The 25,818-nt window shown below is 36.9% G+C and overlaps 1 protein-coding gene across 9 annotated transcripts in view; it reads left to right on the forward strand.

Annotated features, from left to right (window-relative positions):
- PDE1A (phosphodiesterase 1A) overlaps window positions 1-25,818 on the forward strand; it is a 183,699-nt gene that overhangs the window by 126,510 nt on the left and 31,371 nt on the right. For all 9 annotated transcript variants that reach the window (XM_087732392.1, XM_087732395.1, XM_087732393.1 and 6 more), the window contains 6 exons: window positions 10,040-10,222; window positions 10,678-10,744; window positions 11,707-11,823; window positions 13,243-13,383; window positions 18,111-18,211; window positions 20,793-20,918. In XM_087732392.1, the coding sequence (XP_087588518.1) occupies window positions 10,040-10,222; window positions 10,678-10,744; window positions 11,707-11,823; window positions 13,243-13,383; window positions 18,111-18,211; window positions 20,793-20,918 (735 nt within the window). The remainder of the gene's footprint in view (window positions 1-10,039; window positions 10,223-10,677; window positions 10,745-11,706; window positions 11,824-13,242; window positions 13,384-18,110; window positions 18,212-20,792; window positions 20,919-25,818) is intronic.

A 25,818-nucleotide genomic window follows, 5' to 3' on the forward strand; every position in this document is an offset into this window, starting at 1 on the left:
GTCAAGGGCAAGTTGAACATGAGCCAACAGTGTGATCTGGCAGCCAAGAGGGCCAACCATGTCCTGGGGTGCATCAAGTACTGTATTGCTAGCAGGTCAAGGGAGGTGATTGTCCTGCTCTGCTCTGCACTGGTGCGGCCTCATCTTGAGTACTGTGTGCAGTTTTGGGTGCCACAGTATAAAAAGGATACGAAGCTACTAGACAGTGTCCAGAGGACAGCCAAGAAGATGGTGAAGGGTTTAGAGGGGAAGCCGTATGAGGAGCAGCTGAAGTCACTTGGTCTGTTCAGCCTGGAGAAGAGGAGACTGAGGGACGACCTCATCACGGTCTACAGCTTCCTCACAAGGGGAAGATGAGGGGCGGGCGCTGATCTCTTCTCCCTGGTGACCAATGATAGAACCCAAAGGAACAGCAGGAAGCTATGCAGGGAGGTTTAGGTTGGGCATTAGGAAAAGGTTCTTCACCCAGAGGGTGGTGGAGCACTGGAACAGGCTCCCCTGGGAGGTAGTCACGGCGCCAAGCCTGACAATATTCAAGAAGCATTTGGACAACGCCCTCAAATATATGGTGTGAATTTTGGGGTTGTCCTGTGCAGGGACAGGAGTTGGACTCAATGATCCTTGTGGGTCCCTTCCAACTAAGGGCATTCTATGATTCTATGATTCTATGATTTGTGCTGTTTAAAAATTAAATCTCAGGCATTATTCTAGCAAAACGACTTTTCTCTTTATAAGCCTGAGCTTTTTCAGTGACCAGTTCCAGTTTCTTACAGTAGGAGATACCCATTTTTTTCCTGTATATTGTTACTTCATTTGAGTTGATTGGAAAGCCAGTATCATTCTATAAAATTGTGTGTGCAGATAGAGGTACATGCAAATTTGTAAGCTGACAGCACCTTGAATCTTTGTGTATAGTGCAACAATCAGCTGGAAATGGGCTGTAGAATTCAAACCCTTTATCAGAGTATGAAGTATTTTTCTCAGGTCCTCTTACTTTCCTTTTGTCTGCTCCTCTGTTGCTCTACACTATAGCCTTTTATCTTGATACAAGTACTGGGAGAGCTAACCAGGAAAGGTGCCTTCCTTGACTTGCTGCTTACTAACAGAGAGGGTCTTGCGAGTGAAGTGGCGATTCTATGAGCTGAGAATAAGATAGCATTTTTTATAACTATGTACACATGTATTCATACATGCTCTTTCTAAAACTGTATGCAGTTGGGTTGGGGAAAAGGCAGAGAAAAAACACAACAGGTTTTATTTATGGAGTTCTGAGAGTAGAGTACTTAGAAAGAGGGATAGGCAGTAGGGATAACCTTCCAAAATTACGAAACATTGGTTTGGGGAATGACTGTCAATATGCCATATAAAAGGTTCCGAGCTGATGGAAAAGTTGGAAAGCACAGAGAAATCAGACATACGTAAGTGCTGCTTTCCTATGAGCTTAATTATCTGTGGCCCCATGTCAATTAATAAGCTTGTTTAACAAGCGCCTTTTAGGACTGCTGCAACTCTCAGTGCTGAATAATTATAAGCTGCACTAAACACTTCCTTGAAAGAGATCTGCCGCTTTGGTAGCTGAAGTGGAGGTTCACTGTCAGCTGAAAATAATCAGTGAAACTCTCACAGTTCCAGCCCCTCAGAGGATCTCCTTTGTGGAAGTTCAAACTTACTAAATAGGTGTTATAAATAATTCTGACAAACCTTGCAGAATTTTCTCCATTAGTACCTGCCACTTGGCTCAAGGTAATGGAAGAAGGATATTTAGACTCAAACAGGAAATAAATACAGCCTGATAATTCAGTCATGACAGCTGTTCTGTTCCTTGTAAACAGCTCTTTATTCATGCTAACTGAGAAGAAAATAAGTCAAATAAAATCTAGATGGAAATTGCAAAATAAAAAAAAAAAATATTCCAAAACCAAATAAAACAAGAAATGTAAACTTCTTGTGGAGAACAGTTTTAAGTTGTTCTGGATAAAATCAGAATATTTTATTCCAGTTATGGTCTTATTACATTTTAAAATGCCTTAATATTTTAGAAAATATACTTGATTTCAGGAGGATATTTATCTGTGCAGTTTCAATTCCATACATGGCTTCTAGTTTGTTTTAGGTTCAGTAATGCCCGTTTGAAAGGCTTTAACCTCTTGATAACTTAGAAGAGACCGTGTTTCAATAATGTATGAAGTAGATCTGTCATATATAGCTGGCAATTGCTTTGAGCATCTTTGATTCAACAAGACGAAATAACAAGTACAGGTTATTGCTACATTCATGAAGCAAAAGGATATCTCATTAAGGGTAAGTGGCATAACAATATGTTTGCATGTGAGCTCTGGAAATAGTGAAGGTATTTCAATGATATTATAATGGTAAACACGGTCCTTCTTGAGAAAAAGCTCTTATTTTAAAAAAGTACATATTCTGATATGTATAATGTTAGATAAAAAGGAGGTCATTAAACCCAAACTTTGTGACTGCTGTTTTAATAAACACCTTGGACCATACTGAATTTCCAGTGCACTACTCCAGTAATGCACCAAATATTTCTGTGGTTTCTGGACTTAAAGCAGGGACAAACATATCTTCAAATTGTGCACAAAAAGGAAATAGTTTAAACTGTGATCATGTCACTTGCAAGAGAAGGAGTTCCATCATTTCATCTCACCCAACATCCGCGGGACCCTTAAAGTGCGCAACAGAAATATATGTGATAGGAACACGCATGTATACATCTTTGGCTCGTGGAGTCTAAGGAAGAAGAAAGGAGTAAATGCTTGACTAGATGCTGGTTGCTCACAGAGTTGTGTGTCGTGGAAGTGTGAACGGAGCTTAGCAACAGCCTGACAACTAAATGAAATTCTGCTGTTTCCAGGAGATTGCAAGGTGAGGAACGGTCAGTGTAGCCTGTTCTTGGGCAGCTTTCAGTACGCAGTTTTGGTTATGTTTGCAAGCTGGAGGAGGCTGTTCCCTGGTGTTTTCAAGTTTTTCAGTACTGCAACAGAACCCAAGTCTGTGGCAGCTGCTCTGTCTTAAGCTGGTAATCAATATCTCAAAAAATAATGAACTAGGATACTTATTTGATAGCCCTGTGCTTTCTTTCACTCTCTTCTAGCCATCATTATAGGTTTAGCAGCTTCTCTGTATTTTAAATGAGAACAAAACTCAGTGAAGGCTCCATCTTTTATGTTTCTTGTGTTATTTCATAAGCCATATTTTAGTATCAGTGTTGCAAGGCTCTAAACTGGTGCTACATCAGCTGCTGCTGAGCATCTCACAGCAGGAGTCTGTTGCTTGACGTTACAGGACCATTTGCATTCTGTTCCCACCCAGCACGTAGCATACAATGCCTAGCTGACTTTGTGAGTCACATAGTTTCACTGACTGTAAGGCTCTGGTTATGGAAGAAATTGTGCTAATTCAGACACTGTTATACATTCAGGGTAACCAGCAGAGATGGTCACACCAGCAAATCTCTTTGCAGGTGCAAGGGTTGAGAAAGTTAAATTCTCTTACACTGAAGAGATGTAGATATTTGTTAAAATTTTTAAAAGCATATATTCCCAATCTCTCTACCTGAAAATACAGATATTAATTTGTTCATTTATACATGAAGGTAACCAAATGTTTCATTCACAGAACAGTGGGGCATTCGGTCAATGAAGTAATTTATTTTGAAAGCTCTAGACAATATTTTTCCTCAAAAATAGCTTTTTTGAAAAAAAATCTGTGAATATTAAAGAAAATAATCCACCTAATGATGCAGGGATAAAACAAGAGGAATGGGATGCCCTATTTGGTAATTATTTGCCAGATGAAAAAGATGGTCTATATGATTCCTCTCTGAGCTGACTTAGTTGAGGAGAGATTGGAAGTGGCAATTATTTAAGCATGAAGTTAAATCATAATCTTGAATATTCAGTCAAGTTTGCTCTGAGTGTGTGTTGCTGTCCTCCACAGCCAACCCATGGTTAAATGTACTTTGCCTGAAGTTGCTTTGTCAGCAATGTACCATTTGAAGAAAATCATTCAGTTTATCCATTAAGGGAATCTACAAATGATACCTCTGTAAAAGCTGCTATTGAGAAAAAGCTTAATGTGTTGAGATTAATTCAGTATATTCCACCCTTATAAAAGCTTAAAATAAGCCTTTAAAATCTTTTGTACTAAGCCAAAGGTTTTTTCTGAGAGGGAAGCTTACAACAGCATCAAAGTTATATAAAAAAATACACTGAAAATCTGTTAAATTCTGGCTAAAACTGTTCAGTTAGGATATTTAATAAATGGCCTGCATCCCTTTTCCAAATTTATTGAATTTTTCTGTCTCAGACTTATTGCTGTTAATTTATGAGTCATGCCCTGAAACAGTCCCTGCCCAATAGAGCTTCCAGAATACCACATTAAAGCAATTGAATTAAATAAAGGAAAATACATTATCTCACAGCTGTACTCCTGAGAAATTATATTTTTTAATCATGAATATCCTGACCTGAATCTTAAGATGGTTGATGGCCTTTGGTATGTGTGTCTGTATTTCTGAATAGGCAGTACATATCAACCAGTGAATGTTTCCAGTAACAATGGTCCTTACTCCATTACTTATCTGCTGTTGTAATAACTGTATTTCATCCAGAGTCCTTGCCATTTATTGTAATTAATTGGTAGTTCTTAATATGAGGACAATTCTTCTGAGAATGTGCTAAATGTTAAGAGTACAACGTGTTGGCAAATTCATCGTTTCCTTTAGAGAGACCTTTATGTACTAAAAATGCACCTCAGTCATTTTTGCAATTTGCTTATCCTCAGTGGGAGTCAAGAGAATCTTTTAGCGGATGTTAGTGGAAATTTTAGTGGACGATTGAATATATTGATTCATGCTCATTCAGGAAGATAGCGAGACACTAGAACACAAATAATTGATAAAAATGTGAATTGGCTATTTGGACTATAAATTCTTTGTCTTCTGCATTCTAAACCTAGAAGAGGACTTTGATCAATTCACTCTTAAGGGGTTGATCATTAGCGTGATTAATTCAGTAAATGGTAAAAAGCTAATACCTCCTTCTCAATCTCTCCTCTGGAAATCTTTCACCATCTCTGTTAGGCAGCATGACTGATCAGCACTGATGGATTTTTTTTTCCCCATAGCCATTATCTAATTTTAATTTTTTTCATTTTCTTTTCTTTCTTCTTCTCTATAGTACATCTGATATATTCCTAAGGGAAAAAGAATATACTTCTGACTAGTCCATTACTATGTTTAAAATTTCAATTAAATGAAAAGAAAGCTAGAAATTATCACTACTTGAATTCTGAAAAATTATTCTTGGCAAAAAACACAGTACTGTGATGAGATGATCAGGTTATTAGTTACCATGACTGCAATATTAATTGATTGCTAAGCTGAAATGCCATGGGCCATATCTTACTTATTCCCACAATTGTCATTGGGAGTTCCACTCATGGAACAAATAGAATTAAATAACCCAAGCCTCCCCCTCTCCTTCCCATGCATATCTCTCCCTTGTATTGCATCTACTTAATAGGCTAATGACATATGAGCAAAGTAAGTGTATGTAACCCTGAAATTCTGACTTTGTGTTGAAAAAAAAGTACTTTCTGTGGCACATTGTGTTAGAGCTTTTTTATTTTGTTTATTAGCATTTTTAGGTGTTGCTTAGCTTTAGGAAAGAAAAAATTAAAATGTGTGCCTTGGTATATTAACATTTATTTAATTCAACTAAGATATTGGAGTTCATGCCTCCCAGTTGAATGGGATTGATCTCAGTAGAGTTTTACTTTAAGGCTGACTTTGTGGAACAACTATGTAACTTTAAAATAGAAAATAAATGCCTACCGTCTCTGATCTTCAGTGTGGTTGATTTGGAGGATGAAAGTATGGATCTTGCAGTCACTCCACTCCATATATTTTCTAAGCCAGAGGTTCTAGCCTTGTGTTTGACAGCTATGGTCACTTGTTATTTTGCTCATTAATCTATCCAATGGCATTTTTGAACCTATGTTAAAGTTCACAGAGTGCAAAATGTTGCAAAATTATATTACAATTTACAAATTACATTTTACAATTTAAAATTACAAATTATATTGCAAAGTCTTGCAAAAATCCCTGTAATATTTGGCAGGAAATTCAGTGGTTCAACTATGTTTGTCTTTGTTTTGGCCCTGTGTTCTGATACTATTTCACCGTTCCCCCTCTTTTTTTTTAATTCCAAGGCATTCTGGATAATCACCTGTAATAATAATATACCTATTCACCTGTGATTCATAAAGTGGCAAGTTAGAGCAAGAAGTCTACATAACAGTAGAATTACAGAATGCAGAATTTATAAATATATTTTCCATTTATCTGGGCAATAACAACTTTCATTAGGCAAAAACCAAACACCAATAACTTCCTATTGATTCACTGATTTTACTGAAGCTTTTCAAAGTTGTCAGTTCTAAGTAGATAAAAATTAAAATAGAAGTAATATAAACACTCAGGGATAAAAATATTCTGAATATATACTTTGGACTGTTATGTTTTTTCCCAGTAATTATAAACAATGTTGTGTTGTAGAATTTATGCAAAGAAGTGGTGGTGTTATAATGCTCAGTGACTGCATCAGAGTGACATCATAATATGTCTGCTCAAAGAGTCAACCTTTGTTGCAGTTAAGTTCTGAGCAACTGAAGTAGCAACAGCAAGAAGGCCAGGCACATAGGGGCTCTGTGATTTACTTGATGCGTTCACTGCAGTGATGTACATCAGTAGACTAGGGGCCAGCAAACAAGCTGCAAAATGGTTCGCCATAAAAAGAACAAGATCCATGTAAAAAAATGTGGTGGCGGCCAATCAAAAACTGGTTCTCGTCGGGTGAAAAAGAAAATTTCAGCTATTATTATAATGTAAGTGCTGAAGTACTGTTAGTACTTCTGATTAATGTGTACAAGTTCTGATACTTCTGCTGAAGATTCTTCTTGTTACATATAGTAAAATTTTTATATATATTTATGTGCATTTTGTAAATAGTAAGTAAAATTACCGATAAATCAATTTGATGTTTCTATGTCTCAACGTATAAATTTGCTTTATTCGGGTTATTTTAAAGAAGCATTTTCACAATCAGCGGGTAAAAGGTGAACAACTAGATGTATTTCACAGAATCCACAATATAGTGTATGCATACATATATATGCACAGCCATGGAAATATAATGGAAATACTATATTTTATAATCAAGGTATAAATAGATGAAAAGTTGGCAAAAGGTACAAACTATTAAATGAGTTGATTATTGGATTCTAAGAATTTGTGATAATTAAGCATAGTTTGTATGGTGCAATATACAGCCTAATTTATTTCCCTTCCTAAATAAAATTGCCATCAAATTATATATCCATCTAACCATCAATTTATTCAGATGTGTAGACCCATATATGAGCCCTGTCCCTGTAATTACAGAATGGCAGTCATTAGTGAACTAATTAATGAGTAATATTCCCCAATATAAATCTTATTCTTCAAAAGGTCAGGAAAGTGTAGAAAATAGACAGTTATGAGATGAATGACTAGCCATTGTTTCCTCACCTTCAATGTTGTTTCAGTTAGGCTTCTGAAGGAAACTAATTCTTTTTGAGAAGTTACTAAGGTGATGTGTTGAGAGATCTTTAAGAGCTTGTACTTACAAAGGACTGTGCTTACAACATAATTCTATGTTGCAGTTGCTTTGCTGGTTAAGTAGGAACCAGAGACACTGAAACTTTCTCTCTCCCATAGCACACTGTTCAGTCACCTCTCATCAGAGAGCAGTGGTCTCGTGAAAATTGCTGGTTAAATAAACACTTTTTTCAAATACTCTTTTATCTGTTCTGTCTTCCTAAAGTAACTCCTATTACTATCATTTACAGACTGAATAGTCCTCCTATTTTACAGATGAATAGTTAAAAAGATTCGAGAAACTGCAGTGTCTTGCTACCCTTAATTTGTACTCCAGCAGCTCATATCTGCAGGGCTCAGGACTTGGTCCCAAATTCACATCTGCATCAGACTAGAGCAAACTGATGTAGAGCTCCGCTTCACGCTGCACAGGTGATGTGGAATATCTCTGCTGCGTGGTCTGAGGCAGCCTAATGCCCAAGGTCCTTTTATCGCTGCAATAATTTCATCTCATTTGAGTAACAGTTGGAATACTTACAAAAATATGTTTTAGAGATTATAAGGTTTATTCCTGATTATACTACAAATACATCAAATGTCAAATATTCCTCAGAAATAGAAATGTACTAATCTCTTCAGGGATGTTTAATAACACTGTTAGACTAGTAGGGATTTAAGTGGGCTATAACATAGTTTTTATTTAGGGAATAAAATCAATTTATAGCCTTTGAACTATGGCCAGTCTCAGCCTTGGTTCACTTTTGCAAGATAACTTGCCCAAAACCTTTCCTCTACACAAGTCCTGCTCCTCCAAAATAAATTACTGATTTTGGGCCTGTGTCCCACTGTCAGAAAGTCTCATAATTCTTGTCCATTCTGCTCCTCTTGCACTCTGTATTAAAGAGCCTTCCTAGTCTGATAATTCTATGCCCCTAAAACCCAGGGATATTCCTGCTGTTCTGTGAGGACAGAGTGCACAAATAAGGTGAAGAATCAACAGTTATGCTCAGAGTAGAAAGAAAAGACAGCGGCAGAGGTGACAACATGAAAATGGAAAAGGAAGTGATCGTTTTCCTCTCCCAAATACCCATCTGCAAATTATGTTAGCTGAATTGCCACCGAATATATTTCCCAAGAATCTTGTTCACTCAGGAGAAGAGTGCCAAGTTTTAACTTGACAAGCAGATTGTCTGATAATAAAATCACACTCAAAAATACCTTGTCCATCATTGCTTTGTGTCCAATTCACGCAAATGCGAGCAGTTTCAGAAAGACATCACCAGAGAAATAAATCTATGTAATCAAATAATGCTTGCAATTCAATTGATACCACTTTTAATAAAGCATATTAAAAAGGTGGCATGCTTTACATATGTTCAGGTCATCCTAACTCTGGGGTGTCCTGCGTAATTGCATGAAGGAAAATTTGTTATCTGACTAAATAAGGGATTTGGTTCTTGGAAAACCCCAGCAGGCTGAGTGATATGGGCAAATAACAGCAAGAAAAAGGTTGTGTTCCTACATCTGGTAGGTTTATAGAAGTGTAGAATTGAATTTAAGTGTTGAGTCCATTTTAAGAGAGTATTTAATTACATGTTTCTTCTAAATAAACTGATGTCCTCCAGTTCTGTGGAAGTGAAGATTCTTTTTAATACTTTTTCTATTTTGCAAGAGATATACATAGCTTTTCTAACTTTTTGAACAACTAAGAACTGTGAAAGCTGGCTTGTAATCCAATCTTGTATAATATCTTTACTGCTATAATTTTGTTACCCTGCCTTCAATAGGAATACAGATCTCCACACAGAAGGAATTAATTCTCTTTAATACTTTTATTGCACTGGAATAATATGATGAACATGTATACGGGGTGTTCATTGAAATGCATTCTCCATAGCATGGCTATGTAATACCATTTACTTTGCATGTAAGTATCAAAATATTTTTTGGACCATTTTGGAGGACAGATAGATGGACCACTGGTGTTCTCAGTTATAGCAGCAACCCCTCTTTCTATAGGTGCTCGTGTCAGCCACTGTTTTAGACCTCTCCTCAGGATTTTATAACTCATTTATTACACTTCAGTCCACGAAAGCTGTGGCATCTTTGTAGAAAAATCTTCACTTGCCTTTACTTGAATATCTTCCATTTGGGTATCTATCTTTTACCTTCTGGAACATGAACAGGGGGATACCTGCTGTGCCCAGCTTCCGGGTGGCCTCGGTGTCTACCAGAGAAGACATTTAGTGCTGTGCTGAGTCAATTCTACAGGTGACCTCTGCTCCTGTTAAATTAAGTTTTGTTGGCTGTTCACCTGTCCATAGTCTTTTTGCTTCGGTCTGCCATCCTCTAAGTTACCTGTTATTAATTTTTTTGTAGGAAGCTTTTGGACACTGAGGATGAGCTCTCTGACATCCAGTCGGATTCAGTCCCACTGGAAGTGCGGGACTGGTTAGCTTCTACATTCACGAGGGAAATGGGAATAGTGAAGAGGAGACCTGAAGAAAAGCCCAAATTCCGAAGCATTGTGCATGCTGTACAGGCTGGGATTTTTGTAGAAAGGTGAGAGCTTTGTTTTCTTATTATAGCAAGTCTTTTAACACTCCATCTGTCGCTGAAGATCCCTTAGTGATGGAATGAACCTGAAGCAAATCTTTGAGCCAGGATTTAGGTTTCAATTTCTGCAATCACTGTATTTTTCTATACAGAAATCCCAATGAAACCTCTAAATTTGTAAGGAAATTTCCTGGACTTTGGAAAATTCTGGGAGTGAACTTTATAGCTTCGAAACTTCTACACGACAATGTATCAAAGACTGCGCTAACATAAGAGAGTAATACACCAGCAGAGAAGCTTGTCTCATAAGTTCATAGAAAGACTTAGGTCATCTTTGGAATCAAACCCTTAAATAGCTTAGTATTGTTTCACAAACTGTGAAAGATGAATTAAAAAAAGAGAAATTGTTCCAGTACTTTTTAAAGGAATACTATGACTTAATATTTTATTTGTTCTTTTAGGATGTACCGAAGAACTTCTAGCATGGTTGGTTTGGCTTACCCAGCAGAAGTGATAGTAACATTTAAGGTGAAATAAGTTTAATCATTGTGGAATTTGAATGTATTTGTACTTATGTTTAGTGACTTTTAGAGTGAAATGAATATATTTTGTCTACTGAACATACCCTAGCCATATTTAGTACTACAGAACTGAGCACACAGAACAGAGAAGTTAATAGTTAAAAATGCACAAATAGCATATGAGTCTATATATTCTTTCACTGCTTAGTTGTGATTTCATTTAGATGTTATTAGAGCAATAGATGAAATTTGTATAGAAATTTTTATAGAAATGTGAGACATGGTTTTATCAGCTTTGAGTGGTATGGTAATCAGTGTCTCGGAGAGCAGAATTTGTTTCCTTTTTAGGAAAGAAAAAGGAGTAGTAGTACTGGGATAGAGCTAACAAAAGAAGCTGCAGCTTATGGAATGAGTACAGTATTTGCTGTGAATTTAAGGCATTATTGTAGTTCACCCAAAGGGCAATCTTCTATAGTACTAAAGTTCCCATGGCTGTGTATGCAATTAAAAATGGTATTTCTTGAGAATGTAGTGCCTCACCTTTTCCCCTGAAAGTCAAACACTCTTATATTATTCTCAAATTGGTATATGGCTATAGTGTTAATGACATTGCGTAATAGCCTATTTAAAGGATGAGTATTCACATTAGCTCCGTGAAGTTCTATAGACAATTTGTAAGCAGAAAGTTAAATGTGAAAGATCAAGGCCTTTGATTTTAAGCATACAAAGTTGCATAGTTCATGTTACAAGTATTTTATTCATAGCTGGCACAACTATTTTCATTGTTAATATTGAAATAGTCATTAATGTGTTATCTACAGTAGGAGTTTGAAAGAGTTGGACAATAAAAATGACCAAAGTTTCCCCCTCCCCCCAAAAAAACCCAAAATATCTTTTCCAGTGATTAACTGGAAACCTGCTTAAACAGATGGAAACTTTATGTTCTTTTTCTTTTCCCCTCATCTACAGGATGTTGATAAATGGTCTTTTGACGTATTTGCCCTAAATGAAGCAAGTGGAGAGCACAGTCTGAAGTTTATGATGTATGAGCTGTTTACCCGATATGACCTTTTGAGCCGTTTCAAGGTCAGAAACTAGCCACAAATAAAAATATGTGTGCAAAAATAAGTATGTCAAGTTTAAAATACAAGAAAGCTAGGATATGTTTGAAATGGTATTTTATTGTACAATGCAGTGCAGAATTCCAAACAATATGGCAAATTGAACATTGTAATAAACCAATAGTTCTACCAAATGGAACTTCATCCAGAGCATGCAAATTTTTCTGCGACCCAAAAAATGGAAAGCTATGTACACCCGTGTCAAGTCAGTTTGGGATGGGACGTTGCTAGTGTGCAGCTGAATGCTGTAAGCATTAAGTAGACAGATAGTGTATATAGCCTGTTTACTCAGCAGTACTGAATCGGTGTCCCAGCTTCATGGAACAAAGATTCCTAATAAGGCAGAAAAGTGTAGTTAGTCCTAAGTACTTTTTCTACATCATAGTATGTTGCCCAACACTGCACAGGGGTTTCAGCTGAACCTTCCGCTCCTAACCAACTTAGGGGATATATAAAGAGAAGGCTGTTTTTCTGTGGTGTTTGCAGGGTGTTGCAATACAATATGGAGTATTTATAAGCAACTTTGAAAGGCTGAGATAAAAAAATGGATCAACGTGCCAAATTTATCATTATAATAGGACTGAATGAAAATTTCATTACAGTTTCAGACTCTCTCCACTGCAAAACACCATGTTCCATTTGAAGAGGCTGTGTCACCCTGAAATTGGTTTGAGTATTTTAATTTTAACTGATAACCCAGACTCAGCTTTTTCCATCAAGCTTTTCTCTTCAAGCTCTGGGTGCTTGAAGTCAGAACCACACTAGGGCTACCATTAGCAATGCAGTCAGAAAGTACACAATGTTACTGGCTCAGTGGGCTTAAGCCCATTCTCAGTCCCACTGTTTACCTTTTAAATAAAGAAAAAAATCTTAAGAAAAATATAATTCCATTATATTGGAAAAAAATGGGACTAGATAGTACCTGTACTTCATACATTGCCTGGAGGAAGAGAAGGAAGAGAAGGCAGATTATCAGATTCAAGGACATCTTGTCTCAGGCAAGGTAAAACTGGTGAAGAAAAAGGGATAATCCTATTGATAGACTCCTGTCTGTCATGCCTTTATTATATGAGCAATGTATGCATTCCTGGCACAGACATACAGACAGACATGTCTCGAAAACTATTCGGTTGATAGCTCTGCAGTTTCTTGTACACTAACCACATGCTGTGTGTGGTGTATGTAGAGGGATATAACATCTACAAGAACTGGGTGAAGACCTCCTGATGCATGTAAGATATTAGATATTTACAATTTAAATTTTACTTTTGTTGTTTGTTAACTAAAGTCTATGGTATATTTACTTATGGTTTATTCAATGCATGAATAACTTTGGAGCTGTTGCAGGAAAAAACCATTTATTTTAATTTTTGCTTCCCCCCAGATCCCTGTTCCCAATCTTATTTCATTTGCTGAAGCTCTTGAGATCGGTTACAGCAAATACAAAAATCCGTATCACAATTTGATCCATGCAGCTGATGTTACTCAAACTGTGCATTACATAATGATTCACACTGGTATCATGGTAAGAAATACTGTGAAGTTCAATTTACTTCTTTTCTCAGCCTCTGCTGTTTTGGATACATGTGTGCATTTGTCTTTTCTTAAGGAAAAAGCTCCCTTGAAAATTGTGCAGAGATAGATCCAAAACTACCATTCAGGCTGTGAACTTTATGTAATTTTAACAGTTCTTCCAGGCTGGAACTCTCCTGATGCAGAGGAAAAAAGAGAAAAAAATCCTAAAACCCTTTTTGCTTTTCATTGGCTGGGCTTGGGCATTATATATCATACTAGAAGAGATACATTTGCAGGAGTGGGCAGGTGAGAATTTTTCACTTTCACATCAGAGTCTGGGAGGTGTGATCAGGCAAGGAAGCTTTAGTATCTGCTGAGGTCCTGGCCATTGAAAGAGATACTGAATCAGTGCAGGCTTACTCAAATACTCTGCAGCTGCTTTTTCTTTCAGTTTATAACCTTATTTAGGACTGCTCTTGCATACTGTATGTGCCTATAGTAGGCAGGAGATTGCATTTGCCTTGCAATATCCCAATATTTTTTAGCATTTGCTTTGGGAAGTGAAGTGAGTCTGTGCAAGCATTTTTACTCTAAACACTTACCTTTGATTTAATACCAGCAGTGGGAGTCTCCTCACTATCAGTTTGCTAGACAAAAGTAAATACTGACTGAAAGAAAATGGACATTTCTGTCAATGGCCTTTATGATTTGTCTTCACTATGAATGCACTTCTTTCAAAAAAAAAAAAAGGTAGGAAGTGGTAGTGTCTGATTTCTGGTTTTAGGGCTGAGTCTAAATGTTTGTGCTCCAATATATACATAATAAGTGACAGTCGTTGACTTATGTTAAGCCTTTTCTCACTGGAAGCTTTGCCTTTGGCTTCAGGGGAGGAAAGAACAAGTACCTAGGCATTGCAGGGTTTAATTCTACTGTTTGAAATAAGTGTTTTGCTTCTAATCATCAAGTTTTTAAAGCTATATTTTAACACAAGTACTACTTGCAGAATGAAGCCTGGAGTCTTCAGCAGCCAAGATTCCTTTTCTTATTGAGAGGTTTTCTTAAGAAAGGACTTCCATACTAGACTGAAGAATAGGCTAGACAGCTCTTGCCAAGATCACTCCAAACCAAAGTTGTTGTATAAGATGTTCACCTATAAAATAATGTTTTAGTAGAAGAAAAAGCTTGAAGAGATTAGATCATGGTTCCTATCCTACCGTTGTCTTCTATTGTAAGATTAACTGCAAGCATTAAGTGGTGTGAGACATGTCTTTGTTGCAGGTATACATCTGGACCAGCAACTTAACAGGGAGGAAAATCCCTCTGTTGTCTTATGCATTATAAATATCTCTTTGGCCCATCGTAACTGTGCCCATCCGCCCTTCAAAAAAAGACAGTACCGTCCATATTTCCTTTGTGATGCCAGGACAGGTTTCCAACTTCCAGAGCTATCCTAGTCAATTTGGAATGTTTAGCCATTAATTAAACAACTTTGCAACACACTTTGTGTATCTCTGAACACTGAATGAAGGCACCTGTTTCGTATTTGTATATCTTCTATTCCACCAGGTGCACACAAGAATGAGAAAGGCCTCTCCAACTCAAGTTTTACAATATTAGCATCTTAACCTTGCAACTGCACTTTGATGTGATGTGGACAACTATTTTCAGAAGAGCTTAGACTTTATTTCTGTTACTTTGCTGTAAAACCTCATTAAAGTTGCAATGCTGCTAGAAAATATTCCTATAAAATTAGGCCAGGTTTTAAATATTCACATTTGAATTGCTGAATTATGATATTGGAAAGTTCTTGGAAAGATGTCTAACTAGGACAACACTTAGTCAAGAGTGCCTTCAAACAGATGTAGCTTGCCAGGCAGAAAGAACATTTATAGAAATCAGTCTTTGAAAGAAGGCCTAGTGATTCTGCAGCTTGCAAAGTATTTTTGTCCCAAATGTCATTTGCAGTTTGAGAACGCATCAGTATCATGCGAATGTTCTATTTAATTTGTTGGGTTTTTTTTCCTGTTGCCTGGTTAACCCTACAGAACCTTACTCAATAACAATTTGAAGTTTCCTTCTCAAGCGAATAGTTTTCAGAGTATGTCCATTGTAATGCCTCTTTTAACTCTGCTGTATCTTCTAACAAATACCTGGATTGGAGTCAATTTGATGCAATTCTATATCAAATTCCTGTATGTTTTTTGCAGATTGGCATGAGATTTGAAGTTCTTGTGGTTTCATTGTATCTTAAGGAACTGATACTGACTCCCAAATCTTGCAAAGAATTGCTGTCTTCCTTGTTCACTTCTGAAAAACATACTGAAGCAAATTTTTCAAAAAGCTGGGTTTTAGAAAATTCTTTTCACGATTCCTGTTGTTGAGGTCATACATTTTGTGTCTTTTATAGGCACCTGGAAAACAGCCATATTTCAGCATTTGCCAAAAAACTTGGCTGGTCAGAGTTTATGCTTCTCCACAAGCCTTTAGAGAGAGTCCAGTGAAGAATAACACATATTCAGAGTAGCATTTAAGGAAATAAAATGATCATTGTTATTTTCCAAAAGTTACTGTCTAGCTTAAGAAACAAGATCCAGCCACCTGAGATCAATGTGTTAGAAAGTTAGATATCACAGATGGCACACAATCTATTAACCTTCCCAAGAGATTAAACCCCAGATGATACGACTGAAATATATAACTCAAGCTTGCATTTATGAAGTGTTCATCTTTATAAAGATTTAAGAATCCAAGTCCTAGGGAATACATCTTGTAAGGAACTTTTGAGTCATCGATCATCTTCCCACCATCCCTTTTCTCCTCCCACGTACCTGTATTGCTCAAACTAAAGGAAAATTGTCTTTACTGTCAATAAGTGCATTGTGAGACTCCCATTCTTACTCATTTTTTAATCCATCATTGTTTAAGAAAATAGTTGGAACCAGAGGTCATGAAAAGTTAAAATGTGTCTGTTTACTTATAAGCAATTTATAATACTGGAAAACATCTCTCAATAGAAGAGATCTTTTCCAATAGATGTTACACCTGCATGTGTAGGGAAGCAGGGAGGGAAGCAGTTTCCAGCTCTTTGCAGTCTTGCAGACCTCTGGATACCTGCTTTTCCCTCTCCCTTTGAGAAAAGCACTTGTTAACTGTCTCTCTAAGAGCTTTCTCCTGCTTTCTTAGAAATCCTTTAGGTAAAGTAGTTCTTTGATTCTCTGATTTGAACACTGATCTGAATTTTGACTGTACAGCTACGGTCTTTAGAATACTTGCTCTCATATAGCACCATATGAATTTCGTGGGTAGCCCATAGATGTTTGTAAGGAATGCTCTTCTACTTATAAATGCATTGTCTAGCAACTATTTTGGTTACTGAAAAAGTTGATCTTTGAAAATGTGTCTTAAAGAAAAAGTTTATGTTTAGCTTTAGTTACTAAGAATTTCTGGGTTTCTATTCTATTTGGTATGTTGAAAACATTGTGAAAGCCAGGACCGGTCATGGCCTGGTTTCTTGTGACACACAATACGATGAAGGTCATCGTTTCCATTTTTAGAACTGCTTACAGTACATTCTCAGTCCTCTGTTGTGACCTTTTCTAATCTATACCGCTTCACCAACAGTCAGTACTTGTTGTTCCTTAGCAGTCTTATTTTGTCGCTGCGTGACCTATTCCATTATTCTTGCATTATTTATGAATCTTGACTGTTTCCTTTCTTCTTCTTTGAAACAAGTACTACTATTGGCAGCTTATAGTACTTCTGGCAGCTTATACATATTACATCCATTCATACACATGTATGTGCATATATGGGTGCATAAGGATGAGATCATTCTTCAATCCTTTAGTACAGAAGCTTACTTCTACACTAAAAAATTCTGAAATATGTGTGGAAATGCTTGACTGGCATTTGACTTAATCAGTCCTATGACTGCGGGGGTTAATTATCGTATGATTTTTCTGCCCCCATTTTTACATGGAGTAAAATTTCTCCTCAAGGATGATTTATCATTCAAGAAATAGAACTTGAAAGGTAAAATAACAGAAGTTATTTTACAAACCAAATGATACACAACAGCCTCAGTTAGCAAGAGGTATAAAAGTGCACAAAACTTTAAGGTCTGCATTATTTTGTATACATGACCTGTATCACCTTTTGTTCTGTGTAACTGTATACTAGCCTTATGTACCCTTTTTTTGCACTAGTACAAAGTATGATAAAATTTAGAACAGAAAAATCTCTCATGGGCCTAATTTTAGTTCTATGTACACTGGTAAAATATAGTTAATGCTGATGTTGTACCTAGAATTTATTATGAACTGTATATATTGTTCACTAAAAGACAAATTATAACCTTAAATTCATATCAAGTTTTTAGATTAATATACCATAATTTGGCAAGTGCCATGTATGGGCTAGCAGATTAGATACTTCCTACTCAAAACAGCTACAAAGTATACCATGTAATTATCTTTATAACTTATATTTTTGGCTGCCAATATTTACTTTGCTAGTGACCCTAAGGACATTAACGTGGTCTTAGAGAAATCATAGTAGTAGAAGGAGTTGTTTTTCTGTATAATACTGAAGTCTTATGGATATATTGTTACCTGGAATAAGACAAGAATAAAGTTTACTGAAGTTGAAGGTAATGCAAAATATTTCCAGTACTGTAATGTTTAATCTGAATTAGGCTATTATAGAAGTTATGACTAAGATTTGGTTTTTGCTTACCAGCACTGGCTCACAGAACTGGAAATTTTAGCAATGATCTTTGCAGCTGCCGTCCATGATTATGAACATACTGGGACCACAAACAATTTTCATATTCAGACAAGGTAAGCGAAGCAGTCTCTTAAGTGCCGTATCTGGAGTTTGCTGTTCATTGGTCTGAACTGTTTCATACCTCTTACTGATATAGCCAGGAAGTAGCCAGGTCATTCCTGATTTTACAAATTGCTTCCTTGACCTCTGTACAGTTAATGGGAGTGCTCACATGAGCAGAGACAGTGTGGAAAAGTAAGGAGATAGCTCCATAGTATTTGAAGTAATATTTTGGAGTTGATACGTCAAGAGAGATGTCAAAAAGATTCAGAACACAGACTTGAAAACCCCTCACCCCTCTACTTGCTCACTTAAATTCTGATACTTTCAACTCAAAAATTTCTTCCACAGCATCCCCAGAAAAATATCACTTCACCTTCAGCGATGTGTCCGCACCTACTTCAGGTGCTACATTTTGTTTCAAGTTGTGTATTAAACTTACAGGGTCCTAGTACAGAGGGAGAAACCTTCAAGTACAGCTTTAGAAATATCTACTACAAGTCCTCTCCTAGCATGTTTTGACAGCATCTGCAGTAGTTACAAAAAAAAAAATCTAGAAAGAAATCCAGTTTGAACATCAGGCTAACTGTATCCTCATGCAGGCGCAGTGTGTTATCCTAGCCTCTGGTCCAGAACAATAGCATATACCTCTCTCCCTTAAAATATTTTCAGCTTATCAAAGGAAAATCACTGACCAATCCACTACTGGGTAATAAATGGTACGCCTGATACTTAGCCTAGTACAAAGCATCTTATTGTTCTCTCACACTAGGCTGTACTTTGTTTTTAGTGTCCTCAGTTGAGGAGTCTGCTTTACCTGCTCTTGAAAAAAACATTTCAGCGAAGCACTGGCATATTCTAACCAAACAGCTCTGTGCTAGAAATACTACTGCTTTGAATAGAAGCATCCTCGCACTCACCTATACAGAGAAAGTGCCCAATGGTTACATTTAAATTAAATCTCTAACATACTTGTGCCCCAAGATGTGCCCTTCAATAATGAACAAATTCTAGATCTGCAGCTGAAACAAGGACATAATTCTTTTCTCCCTCAGCATAGTCTGGCTAAAAATAAACTTCAGTTTGTTGTTCCAAGTTTATATTACTTTTCTATTTTTGTCCTTAATATTTTGCTCTGAAGTATTGCAACAGTGGAAAATGAATTAACCTGTTAGCCTTTGAATTTTACTTGGGCATGCTTGCAAACAGGTATTTGTTTTGTGATGGAGCTCACTCTTCCCTCCTAGTGGAACTTGGCCCTGATGTGGCATCCCAGGGCTGCGATTCCAGGCTTCTTTTGCCTGAGAAAAGCTGATGAAATGGTTTTTACAGTCATAGCAAATCTTAGCGCTGTTTAAAACTAGCCATCAGTAGCTATGTGGGTCAAAGTGTGCCTCATAAACACATGTGATGATTGGCAAATCACAGATTTTCTCATTATTTTATTAGGATTATGGATGTAAATATATTCATTATTTAGGTAGGTTATGGTTTGTTCCCTCTAAATAAATTTTCCAATCCTATTTTAACTTTTTAGATTCTTTGATACCATACCGTACACCTGGGTGGTTACACTGAATATATACAATAGTAATAGCTCAACAGAAAAAAAGGTTGAATTTACCTTATTAATATCATAGTAAGCTGCACTGCTAAATCATCACACCTTTCTTCTAGTACAGACTTTTCAGCTGCCCAAATTGAAATACTCGAAAATAGTTTTATCAGAACAGAAGTGTAGCAGAGAGGGGAGACCTGAGGGTGCTTAGCAAGTCAGATCAGGTCTTGGGGAAACAAATTCTCCAAGAATTAATGAAATTTGAAGCTAAGTGTGATAAATCCATACTGCATCAAAATTTGTGAAAATCTATATATAATGGTGGTATTGTAGGTTAGTCTTTAATTAAGAGGGAAAAGATACTGTCGAGGGTGCTAACGTTATGGCAAGGGTCTGGCTTTAGGAAGCACTTGAATGCAATCAAATTTCAGCTTAGCATATCTTCCATTCCTTTGTTATGAGCCTCAAGGTTTGGCTGTTTTTCTGACAAAAGATGGCATCTGTTTAAAACATATGAAATTGAAATTTTAACATAGTTTACTATTTACAGCTCCTTCTGATTATGAGTGACATGGGCCAAAGCACATCTCTCTCAGAACAGGGATAGTAACTTCTTAATACCCATGCTATGTGTGGAGCCCCCTCTATTTTTGAATGCATTGCATTTTAAATGGTTGTATTGCCAAAGACTGCTCTTGAATAGCCTAATTAAAGCATTTCTGTTGCTCTATGATCCTATCTACAGTCAAGAAGCTCAAAGACCTCCTCACAAATTTTTGTCACAGTTATATAAATAAAACTTTACACATTTAAAAATATTACTTTCCCACAAACAGTATATAAAATGGAATAATAATAATAATTTTAATGCATTTAGGATGGAAACTTGATCAGTATTTGATACAATAGGAACAAATAAACATAGTTTGAGATATATATATCTAGTCAATAGTTCTCATAACGAATACACAGTCCTACCTTTCCCAGTGCCATCATCGGGATGCTATTGCAAATTCTGCCTTTTTTTTTAACACTAGGTCAGATGTTGCAATATTGTACAACGATCGTTCTGTTCTTGAAAATCATCATGTAAGTGCCGCTTATAGACTCATGCAAGAAGAAGAGATGAACATCCTGGCAAATTTAACCAAAGATGACTGGAGGTAAGACCTACTGTGACATTCAAACTTAATTCCAGTATTTAAAAATAATAAAAAACACCAGGCCTTCCCTGCGGAGTCTATTTTAAGAGTTCAAATTACAGGAAGGAGCTTTGGCACTGGAAGGAATAATGGATATTTAGAGCTTAGGGAAGGCTGCTGTGGTGTAAAGAAGTACTGTTTGGGAGACTACATATAATTTTCCAGTTGAGGTTGTGCATTATGAGGCACAGTGTTGGACTGTGTGGGCAGTGTCTCAGGTGAGATAGCCCTTCAGGAAAACCACAGTGCTGCCCCTCTTGAGCTAGGTTGCCTTTGTCTAACAGTGGGTTAAAACCTCAGTGCAGGGTCACACTCTGCTGCCAGCTTGAGCACTGCTGCCTCTGGGATTTCTGCTGCGTAACATAGCACAGCATAGTCATATCTTGGTTAAGCATTAAAAAATGAATTATCTGGAGAATCCAAAAATAATAAAGGCCCAGAAGCACTACAGAAATCTCTTTTTTCTTCTTCTTAATTTTAGTGTAATTCCTGAAGAAAATTTGACCAGCTGGAAGAATCAGGATCATAATTGATATGTCACAAATACTAAGACCTGTAAGACCAAAATGAACAAGTGTTAGAGATAGGGCTTTCTTCATTATTAAAAAGGACGTTATCTTTGCATATCTTTGACCGCTACGTATAGCATTTAAAATATGAGTCCTCTGTGTGTTTCTGTAAACATAGCTATTATTCAGAGATCCTAAAAATAACTTTTAAATAGATGGACTATGAAGTTCTGCTTCCAGGAAAGTCTCCCACTGTGAATGATGCCACCATGAATAACAAAGCTACACTCCGCTTTATTTATATTTTCACAAAACTATACATTTATGAAGGAATATGTGAATGTCAGATCAAATTTTGGTGTGGTGTATGTTTACAGATGAAGGTCTGTTTTATATTGTAGATTTACATGATTTTACTTATCTACATGATCAGAACACCCCTAAATAAAGCATTTATTGAATGTAAGTCTGCCAACCCTTTTGGTTTTCAATTCATTATTTTTCTGTAGCTACTCCAAAACACTTAATATTAAAGTAATAATATTTTTTTATTTAATACAAAGTGAGAGAGGAAGCATACACTTTTTCATTCTCATAAATGATTTCTTCTCAGAGGGCACTCATTTGGATTTAGTTATCATAAAGCTTGTGTTGTAAATTTAGTTCTGGAGAAAGACCTCTGGAAGTAAATTGTAAACTTTAGCAATAATTGTCATATACACCTAGATTTTCATTGCCAACATGAGTCAGCTTTGCTCTGCTTGGACCTATTTTGGACCTAATAGTTTTGGGGCTGTGACCCTATTTTTGCTTGTCCTAGCTATTGAATATGGAGAAAGTGATTGTGTCAGTAGACAGCCATCAGAAGCTAGTATTCTGTCTTTTAACATCATTGCAGAGAGGTAATGATTTTCAAATCTTCAGACTTGTTGCCTTGAGTATGTTTTTTTGAAGTGGTGGTGTTTCATATTGTGTCCTACCAGAGAATGCTTCCAGGTAGAAAGGGGCAGATTTTCTTCAGTTGAATTTCAGTTCAGGTCTGGACCAATGATGGCTTGAAGACACTTACGTGCTTCCCCAGCCCTGGCTCCTTCATCACTGGACACCACCATAAATGAGTATAGTTTGGGAATCCCTGCAGCAACATGCAGTTGCTCCAGCTGGTACAGTGCATCCCAGATGTTCCCTTTTGTTATGTCACTGGGGAAAAGAGTGATAGGATGGAAACTCCTGTGAAAGAAAATATTTCCCAATGGAAAGAGGAGCCTATAGTTTCCAAGTGTGTGATGTTTATACATATTGCTCTGGTGAACTGCAACAGCATAAAGGGAGGAATGTGATAGATTGTCTTCACATTTCTGAAGCACACTCTTCTCTGCATAGATTGCTTGGTCTGGTCTTCCCACAGTTTTTTTTCTTTATGTTATGGACCCTTTGCTCTAATTTCTGTTGCACTTCATGTCCGTGTGGTTTTTGAACCTGTGATAAACTACCATGTTCCTTTGGAAGCTGCTCAATCACAGACTAGGTGTGTTTGCACTTGCTTTTCAATCTCCTCTCACTGTAACCCAATTTGGACTTCCTAGAGGATTTTATTTTAGTTTCGTGAATTTTGTCTGTATACAGTGGCTGCACAGATCCAGTCCATTATAGGCAGCCAGTTTGAAGTTGGTGGGATTTGGCAACCAGAGAAAGTAGAATTTATTGTCTCTTGTTGGGGCTATTCAGTACAACTTAGAAGAGATGTATGAACTGGGCAATAAGCTCAAGCAACTAAATGAGAACATGCAGTTCCATGTTTTGTCGCTTAGCTAGGCAATTACAGTCTGTACTTTCAAACAGACTGGTAACTTCCAAAGTGCCAGTCTGAGAACCTGCACAACCTGTTGAAGTCTGATACTTAATTTAGAAGGTCAGTCATGGAAATGATGGTTTCCTGGTATTCGTTTCTAATATCCAAAAATACCTGTTACCCTGTCATCACATACGGTTGTTCATTGGTGCAATGACAGATCTGTTAGCCACTTAAAAGAAGCTCTTTAATTTTCTAATTATTACTAGAGTGAACTTCTTGGTTCTATACTGAAATTCATGCTGTTAGACTAATAGTTTTGAAGTTTGCACCGAGTCAAATTGGCAGCAAATTGAAATGGTAATTTGTTCAACTTTTTAATGTACTTCCTGGCACTGATTAATTTCTTGACTACTGTCAGATCTGTTTTCTTCAGTTGCAGTGATTTCATTTTTTAAAAATTTAATACTCCTGCCTATTTAAACTGTGGTTCTGCTAATTATTTCAGCAAGATGAAGCAAAATGACTGAGAATGACTTTATAGTATTACATTTTCTTTTCTACATGCTAACATTAAGAAGATAAATGCACTAATAAACTGTCAGCTTCAATTAAGTTTAAAACATAGGGTTTGGGTCTGAGCAGGGAAACACTGCCAGCATTCTGATGAGGATGTCCTTTGTGGATAACACATGTGACATTCATAGTCTTTTCTCACCCTTTTCTCAACTCTGAAAATATATTCCAGTCTTCCATATTGTCTTGTTTCTCTCACTTAACGCCCCTAAATTACTAAAGAGGGATCCCTTTCTATCCTCCTTTCTCCTTTGATTTACCAAGCTTCTGGTGTTCTAGCGCCCCATGTGTTATGTCAACAGTTATAGGTGGTCAGGTGGTATTAGTGTCTCAAACCATTCCCGTCATAAGGCATACATTGCTATATTGCCTGTTTATATAAAAAAGACTAAAAAACAATGTGCATTATATAAAATGCAAAATGAACAACTTTTCTTTCACTACTTCCCTTGTGAGTCTTCTGTCTGAGGAAAGCAGGATTGCTATAACTTGCAAGATGAACCTTATGTCTTCAGCTGCCAACTTGTTTTTGCTCATCTTAGCCTGTTCCTGCATTTTCTCATTAGTTTCCCACAGACTAAATGTCTTTGTCATGGACAAATCCAGTTAAAGCTGGTTTCTGTTTATGGGTTAACTACTTTTCTGATAAATTAATGTGCCACTCCTTTTCTCTTGTTTATTACAGCATTATTAATGTCATTTTTTCACACCATCTTGCATCTACTTTTTTACAGTATCCTATCCATAGGACATACGGATATAGGAGGGTTAAGAAAGGATGACAGCACAGGACATGACAGTTTACTTAAGAAAGGTGGAGACTGTATACTCAAAACCAGTAATCTTCCAATTGTGAGCCCAAAAAACCACTATGCGCTGTACGTGAATGCTGTTACCACTTCCCGTCATAGAACGAAAGAGGGCAACACCTACGTATCTTTTTGCCGTAGTAGCATGAGCAATGCTAACTGTATTATCCTGTAGCTGTGGACTGCTGAATGAAGTGGGCAGAGATTTCTGATAGGAGTTACCTATGAGACCACCTGAGGTCTCCTTCAGTATGGAAGTGGAGAGGGTCTTTTTTCCCCAGGAAACGGTTTGGAAATTGTTTAAGTCCAAGAGTAATCTTCTGTGCAATAGTAGTAGACTGAGCATTCATAGCTCTCGTAAAGCTTTATTTACCGTTTCCCCATCACTTCTGAATTTTCTGTCTCTCTGTTGATGATGGATGAGGCTGCAGGCAGGAAACAACCCTGGCCTGTAGATGGAGAGCCTCTCCTCTGCTGTTAAGCAGCTTTTTAATCTTCAGAAGTGTGTGAGGATGACAGTGCTACATTGTTTGATCCTTATTCAGGTGATGGAGGTAAGAATTAGCGTTTGTCTACTACCACCACAGTGTGAATCTACTGGAAGCAGCTTTTTGCTTTTCTGTGCATCTTGTGTAGTAGGGGTGGGCTTATTTCTGATTACTCTTCAGACATGGAAAGTTCCTAGGAAAATCTCCCATAGAAAAGGGAAGTGAAAATGATTTCAGTCTTACAAACAACAGGGTTTAACAATGCAGAACCCTCAGTTTTCATGCAGTGTTAGCCGTTTTTTTTTTTCTTGTTTTTTTTTTTTTTTTTAATGGGTTTGGCTGTATTTGAAGGGTACAGTTTCAAAGCAATGTGGAGGAGGAACAGTTGGGATGCAAATTAATTACTATCTTATTATGAGGTCAGATAAGGTAAGGCATTTTCTAAACACAAGTTGCTATGGCTGCATATTGAGTAGAAGTGAGAGGACTGAGTCTTTATCCAGTTACATCAAAGCAAATCAGGAATAAATACACAAAAATCAACGAGGAGTATCAACTTAAATATGCAATTAATTTGGCTCAAAAGCAGTCTTGATAGTTTTCATAACAAACTATTCTAACAGCCCTAAAGAAAACTGCAATTTACCTCTTTAAATCATAGTCCTTTGAAAGAAAAGTGCATTGTTA

The sequence above is a fragment of the Nipponia nippon genome, unplaced genomic scaffold, assembly GCF_047370975.1.
Source record: "Nipponia nippon isolate SJK-2023a ecotype South Korea unplaced genomic scaffold, ASM4737097v1 scaffold_5, whole genome shotgun sequence".
NCBI lineage: Eukaryota > Metazoa > Chordata > Aves > Pelecaniformes > Threskiornithidae > Nipponia > Nipponia nippon.